The 7,421-nt window shown below is 43.9% G+C and overlaps 1 protein-coding gene across 1 annotated transcript; it reads right to left on the reverse strand.

Moving 5' to 3' along the window:
• Nucleotides 1-2,733: 2,733 nt before the first annotated feature.
• OR5AU1 (olfactory receptor family 5 subfamily AU member 1) lies at nt 2,734-3,810 on the reverse strand. Its single transcript, XM_037039742.1, has one exon. It carries the CDS (start codon nt 3,667-3,669, stop codon nt 2,734-2,736), a length of 936 nt encoding a protein of 311 aa, XP_036895637.1. The 5' UTR covers nt 3,670-3,810.
• Between the last annotated feature and the right edge of the window lie 3,611 nt (nt 3,811-7,421).

A 7,421-nucleotide genomic window follows, 5' to 3' on the forward strand; every position in this document is an offset into this window, starting at 1 on the left:
GCTGACAGTCTGATGGGTACTCCTTTGTAGGTGACTGTCCCCTTATCCCTTGCTGCTTCTAGGATTCTCTCCTTCATTTTAGTCTTGGCTAATGTAATTATGATGTGCCTTGGTGTGTTCCTTCTTGGGTCCAACTTCTTTGGCACTCTCTGAGCTTCCTGGATTTCCTGGAAGTCTATTTCCTTTGCCAGACTGGGGAAGTTCTTCTTTATTATTTGTTCAAATAAGTTTTCCACTCTTGGTCGCTTAGAGTTATCGGTTCTGGGACTTTGAGCTCTTCTTGCCCCATCTTTTGGGCTGTTCGTGCCTGTTACGTAGCAGGAGCGGAGCCCTAGGTGTTCACCAGAGCAGGGCAACTCAGTCGCTGGGCTGTGATGCTGTATGTGGGGGCGGGGTCAACAAGGAGCAATGGCGTCCCGTCTGCCGCCTCCCACCCGCAGCCCCCACTGTTGCGGCAGCTGCCACCATCACCTGGGCACATGTGTTTCATCCCACTGCACTCGAGTATGCCACCGCCGTCAGCCCTCGCCCCCTGGGGCCTGCGTGGTCCGTCTCACTGTGTGCGAATGTGCAACGGCGGTCAGTCTGCCCCACACCCTGACTGGGTCCCGGCCACTTGCGCGCCTAGGTTGGGGGATCTTTCCTGCCGGACCCTGCTCCGCTCCTGGCTCCGACCCTCTTACCGTCCTGGTTGAATGGTTAGTTGTTGTCGGACTTCCGTATAATTCAATTTTCTGTTCTTTGGCTGTGTCTTTGTTCTCCAGACCTTTGTTGTATTCAAACTTGGTTGTGGGAGAAGGCACACTGTTTCCACCTATGCCTCCATCTTGGCGGAAGTCACAGTTTTCAATAATGGCTTAACATAAGGAAATGTATGTCTTCGATTTACCACAAACACAATAAAGGAGGAAGATTGCATGACTATATTGAGTTATTAAAAAGCCATTTGATAAAGATTCAGCAGGCATTTTTAATAAGAACAGTTATATGTGCCAGGCATTTGTTCCAAAGGCTTTTCTTCCATTACCTTATTTAACTTTCCTAACAACAACTGTATTGCTATCATTACTTATATCTCTATTTTACAAAAAACAAAACTGAAACTCAGTGAGGTTAAATAAGTCACACATGTAGAAATGACAGAGTCAGGATTTAAACCAACAGAGTGTAGCTCTGGAGCCCACATCCTTCTCAGCCATACCACATTGCCTCTAATCAAATCTCTAATTAGTACCCAAAGAGTATCACTGTACTTAAAAATGATCAACATTAATTATTAAAGGCTAACTGTAAATTCTATGATAACAAAAGAAATGGCTATTAAATTCAGGGAAAAGTTCAGTTTCAGGATTTTTTCCTGGGTGCACCATTCTTTCCCTCCTGATTCTGAACAATTTAGAACAAGGATAAAATATAATCAGATAGAAAGCAAAATATCACTTGTGTTACTGCTAAAGGCTTAATAAAGCTCATGGATTGTATCTGGGGGAAATGGTCTTTATGAAACCGAACCCCAGAGTTAGGCAGACTTTGCTGACTGAGACATGGATTCATAGAGCCAGGGCAGGTCTTTCCTTGTGAGGGGACTAGCCAAGCATGCCTGGTTTATTTTCCTCAAGTTTATCAATGAGGACAGAGAGCCCAGGAATATTATTCAGCACTGAGTTCCCTCTACCTGATTCCTCTTATTTAAAAATGTTTAGTTCAATTCAATCACAACTTGGAAACTACCAAGAACAGAATATTAGCAGGAAAAACAAGACTTTGAAAAAAGCAGAGTATGTCATCTTTCTCACTTTGTGAGAACTTAAGGGCACTGGTACAAAGGAAAAGGCAAGGGAACATATGAATGACTATTACATGCTAAATAATTTACCTGCAATATCTAACTGAGTGATTTAATACTCATAGCAATTAACAGATGAGACACCTGTGACTCAGAAAAGTTAAGTAATTTGCCCAAGTTCACACAATTTGAAAGTGACCAAGTGGCTATTTGGCCAGGGAAAAAGTCAACAAAGACAAACATCATGTGAACTTTTGAAGCTGTTGTTACAGTATCATTCAAATAATTCAAGAATTTCAACCTGGCTGGTGTAGCTCAGTGGATTGAGCACAGGCCTGCAAACCAGATGATCACGGTTCAATTCCCAGTCAGGGCACATGCCTGGGTTGCGGGCCAGTTCCCAGAGGGGGAGGCATGAGAGGCAACCATACATTGATATTTCTCTCCCTCTCTCCTTCCCTTTCCCTCTAAAGTTAAATAAATAAAACCTTTTTAAAAAAAGAATTTCAAAAAAATGTTATGCCAAGGAGTCATTTTTCACAAAGGGAGATTGTAAAACACGGGGAGGATTCCCCTAAGCAGCCAAGATATTCAAATTAGTTAAGGGGAAACTTTCTTATGAAGAATATAAATGTCAGTTTTTAATAATGGAACAAAATATTCATAAATACAGAGATATGAATGAATCATCTGAACAAAGGCATGACTAAATCTTGTCAAGGAGTTCAATTATGCAACAAGCAGACACTCCCTTTTCACTTCTTTCTAGTCTCTATGACACCACCAACTCTTTGTATGGCAGGCCAGCAGTTGATGCAGAAACACCTGCAGACCAGAGAGCATGTGCACTATTTACTGGGTGAGCGTAGGAACCATGCTCAGATTAGCATGACATAATATACAGTGCCCTTGGCTTCCTAAAGATAGGTGATAATGAGTTGAGAAGATCATTTCATTATTTTCCTGCCCCAAACCTTCTTTAAAGCTTCCTTTACATCCTTGTTTCTCAAAGAGTAGATAAGGGGGTTCAGCATTGGGATCACCACCGTGTAGATCACTGCAATGCTTCGGTCTTGGGCCAGGGAGTAGCTGGACCTGGGGCGCAGGTACATAAAAAGTGTTGAGCCGTAGAAGAGGCACACAACAGTGAGGTGGGAAGCACAGGTGGAAAAGGCCTTGAACCTGCCCTGGGTTGAGTTCATTCTCAGGATGGTGATGAGAATGAAGAGGTAGGAAACCAAGATAGTGAGGGTGCAGCTCAAAAGATTGAAACCAGCAAAAATAAAGAGCAAGATCTCACACAGCGAGGTGTCCACACAAGACAAAGACAGGATGGGTGGTCCATCACAGAAGAAATGAGTGACCACATGAGCACCACAGAATTTCAGACTGAGGATACAGCTTGTGTGGATAAGAGAATTGAGGAATCCTGCACTATAGGAGCCTGCAATCAAAGAGGCACAGACTTCAGGAGACATGGTGACAGCGTAGAGCAGGGGGTTACAAATAGCAGCATAGCGGTCATAGGCCATGGCAGCAATGAGGTAGCACTCACTGGTGGCGAAGCCCGCGTAGAAGAACATCTGAGCCATGCAGCCAAGATAGGAGATCACCTTCCTTTTGGCCAAGAAGTTCACCAGTGTCTGAGGGACAACTGTGGAGGAGTAGCAGAAATCCAAGAAGGACAAGCTTTTTAGGAGAGTGTACATGGGTGTATTCAGGGTGGCACTCACGTGGATCAGGAGGAACATAATCAGATTCCCCAACAGAATGACGATGTACATGCCCAGGAACACCACAAAGAGCAGTGTCTGCAGCTGGGGGTCACTGGTGAGGCCCAAGAGTTCAAACTCAGTCCCTTGGCTCAGGTTTGCCCCTTCCATCTTTCTCAAGTGCTCTGGTGTGTGGAAAGTGAACACAGAAATGAGGTGGCACACCCAAGGAGTGTCCCTGGGTTTAGTGTTGCCTGCAGACAGCCTTCTGAAGATTGGTCTTACTGAGGAAGTCTGGTTTTGTAGATGGAACTCTGTCGTAGAGAAGATTAGTTAGGAAGCATTACGTGAGTGGCAATGGAAAATACAGTCTCTCAGGGATCTTAAAAAGTTCTAAATAATGAACAATTACTTACCAAATATATATTGACAGCTTTCCATACACGTAGCTCCGTGTTCCCCTGTCAGGAATTCAAGAGTGTCTGACTTCAGGAAGCTTGTATTTTAGAGATAGTATATTTCATGTTTAAACACACGGGCTCTGGTGTCAGGCTGCCAAGGTTCCAAGTCGGAACGCTGCCACAAACTATCTGTGTTATCTTGGGAATATTGTTTGACCTGTCTGAGTTTGTTTTCTCATCTGTAAAAGGGGACAATAGCTTTAACCTCAAAACATTGTAAAACTTCAGTGAGTTAATCCATGTAAAGCACTTAAACAAAGCCTGTCACATGGGAAAATTTCAAAGAATGTCAGCTTTGATTATTCTTGTTGGGGGGATAGACCTAACAACACATAATTAAACATAATCAATAAAATGAAACAACAAAATTAGGCAAGCAATCAATGACCAAACAAGATGGAGAGAGACACAGGTTCTAAGCAAGAGTGACTAAACAGGAATTCAGACAGTTCTAGAGGAATTAAGGGTGGTTCTTTGGCTGAGTGATAAAACTGCCTCTGTGAGCTCAGCATAAGCCAAGCACTATTGCAGGTTCTAAAGGTGATAAGCGCTGGGGGTGTAAAGAGATGGGGATGAGGTAGGGCTGAGACCCTGCACTCAGGAGCATGAGCCACCTTTTCTTCACAAAGGCACAGTCATTTCCAGTGACTAGAATCACACTGCACTCAAGGGCCATTGTGGCCACGGGAGAAGAAACAGCCCCACCCAAGGACTGGGGCTCTGTAAAAATGCCTTCTTTGTTCAAAGAATGAACAAGGTTGTAGCTGCATCACCTACATACCACACTCTCCTCTGTTCTATTGGTCACTTTGCCACCCATGTTCCTGAATTCCCCCTGGGTTCTAGAGTTGGGTAAGGACTCTATGCTCTTTGGTGAAGACTCGCAATGTGAAGACTTTGAAGTCAGCAGGTGTGACTGGGTTGGGATGGAAAAAGACACTCATGAGCCCCCTCCTCCTCTCCTCATGAGAGTAAATGACACAACTGTGAAAGATGTTGAGAGGATTCCAGAGAAGAAAGAGCTGTATTGAACAGACAAAGACGGTAGTCCCACTGGTGTGTTTTCCAGAATCAGCAAACGGCCAGTGCAGGGAAAGAGCTGGACATACAGACAACTCATTTTAGCTGTCAAGTAGGTAACAAAGGCACTGTGGCCTGATAGAACCTTGTGAATGGTGACAAGAAATACAGCATTGTGTTGCCCAGAGAGGTGATATGCCCTAATAAAATAGAAACACTCTAAATATGAGTGCAAACTTGGATACAGGGCATTGGTAACTTCTTTTAGAGCATATGGAGCATAACTCTGATATATTTGATGTCTCTGAGGTATAACATTCAGTCCTTCTTAACCCAACAGCTGCCAGTTTATAGTAAACTTCATTATTGCAGTGATACGGCAGCTGTAGATTTGGGTTGCAAATGTCATTGGCCTCCTTGGTGTCAACAGCCAATTCTGCTTTAAGGCAAATTACAACCACTTCAGAAAAATGAGTGTAAAAATTTCAAAATAGAATAATTTACAGGAAATTCAAGAAGTTGAGAAATGGTTAAGAGTGGTGTAAAAATTCGTGAGACCCAGTTTTCCATCCTCTTCCCACAATAGACTGCTTCAGTGTGGGTAATGGGTCTGCAAATATCTCTGTAGATTAAAAGAGGAAACAAAAGCAGAGAAAACAAAACATGCCACCACTGCTCAAGGTGAGGTGGGGAGGTGAGATGGGACAGTGTAGGGTGGTGGGTAACACAGTGGATAGCTTATCACATCCTCCAGATGTGTCACTTGCTTTAAATCCAGTCTCTCCCTTTCTCCCTAATTTTTTCTCTCATCACTCTTCTCCAATCTTCACTAAATTAAAAATTATTCAGAATATAAAATTAGTCAAGCAAGAAACTGTGGAGAAATTGACATCTCTGACACTTTTTTAAAAGGATGCTGGAATAACTGCTATTTCTGTTGGCTGCAGTTTGTACCTGTGAATAAAAACTAGGGGAAAAAAACCCCATAAGGGTATGGTGTGGTCTGGTGTGGCTCTGTTGGTTGGGTATATTCCCGCAAACTGTAAGGCCATTGGTTCGATTAGCAATCAGGGCATATGCTTGGGTTGCAAGTCCTATCTGATTGGGGCACGTAGGGAAGGCAAGGAAGGCAACCGATTGATGTTTCTCACTCACATCAATGTTTATCTCCCTTTCTCCCTCCCTTCCCCTCTCTAAAATCAAAAATAAAACATAAGTGACCTGTAGATGAGGGAGGAATAAACTTTATTTACATCTGTCTCTTTGCCTCCTTCCTGGGATAGCAGAGTGGGAGAACAGATGGAAAAGAGGAAGCCAAGGTCTCTAAACAACAAAGATCCCAAACAAGAGTTCTTATACCTTAAAGTGCCTTGCTTAAGGTTCACTGAAGAAGGAACTAGACCTTCTAGTTCCAAATTTATTCCCATAAATTTGTAGCTGGGCCCCCCAAATCTAGTGATTCTGAAGCAGGTGGTCTCTGATCCACACTTTGAGGAACACTGCGGTTTCTCAGTGAGGCTCCGGGGTGTCCAGCCTGCGGCCCACAGGCCACATGCAGCCCAGGATCGCTATGGACTCGGCCCAACACAAAATCGTAAACTTACTTAAAACCTTTTTTTTTTCTGGCTTATCAGTTTTCATTAGTGTTTGTGTATTTAATGTGTGGTCCAAGACAACTCTTCTTACAGTGTGGCCCAGTTGAATACCTCTGCAATCATATCTTCCTGAGCCTCATGTAAATGTCCTTTATAAAAAACTTGCTAAAATTCTTCATGGCCTGGAAAAAACAGCCTGAGGGAGTATCGTTGTCCTGGACATTCTCTTCCTTCCAGAATATGTATCGGTAGTTAACAATTCCCAGAATCTGAATATTACCTGATGATAAACACATCCAATACCAGAGAATCTCTTCCTTCAAAGTTGCTTGAGATGTTCTTAAGCAAACCACTTAATTCCAGCAACAGCACATTACTTGATGGCAGCCCATTACTGCTCTGGGGGTCAGAACACAATCAGTCCCTCGTGAGAAAAATGATGAAGATACAGTCTGGGGATCAGAGCCTGCTGCTACCGATTTTAACTGCTCAGGTGGCGAGGTCAGTGTGGCAGTGCCACTCTAGCAAGGTCCTTACAACGGGTCCCCCTCTGGCAAGAGACATGCCAGAGTCATCTTTTCCCCTGGGCAGCAGCCAGCCCAGCAGCTCACCAATGGGGAGGATGACTCACTGAGGAGAGTTTAGGAAGCAGGTGAGGAAGTCAGAATAATTGGCCCCATGTAGACCCACTAATGTGTGTGCAAAATGATTAGCATCTCCAAGAGTCTCTGCTCCTGGGAATCAGGGACTGAGAGACTGGGAGTGAAGGGAATGGATCCGCACCAGATCCCTGCCAATCTGCTGATTAGCCCCAAAGGACTGCTCTTCCTTAACTCCCAACTCAACT

Source organism: Sturnira hondurensis, unplaced genomic scaffold (assembly GCF_014824575.4).
Source record: "Sturnira hondurensis isolate 20B ecotype Veracruz unplaced genomic scaffold, ASM1482457v3 Scaffold0025484, whole genome shotgun sequence".
NCBI classification, from domain to species: Eukaryota; Metazoa; Chordata; class Mammalia; order Chiroptera; family Phyllostomidae; genus Sturnira; species Sturnira hondurensis.

What these genes read in the sequence shown, in the direction of transcription:
- OR5AU1 (XM_037039742.1), bottom strand. Translation starts at nt 3,669, where the DNA reads ATGGAAGGGGCAAACCTGAGCCAAGGGACTGAGTTTGAACTCTTGGGC.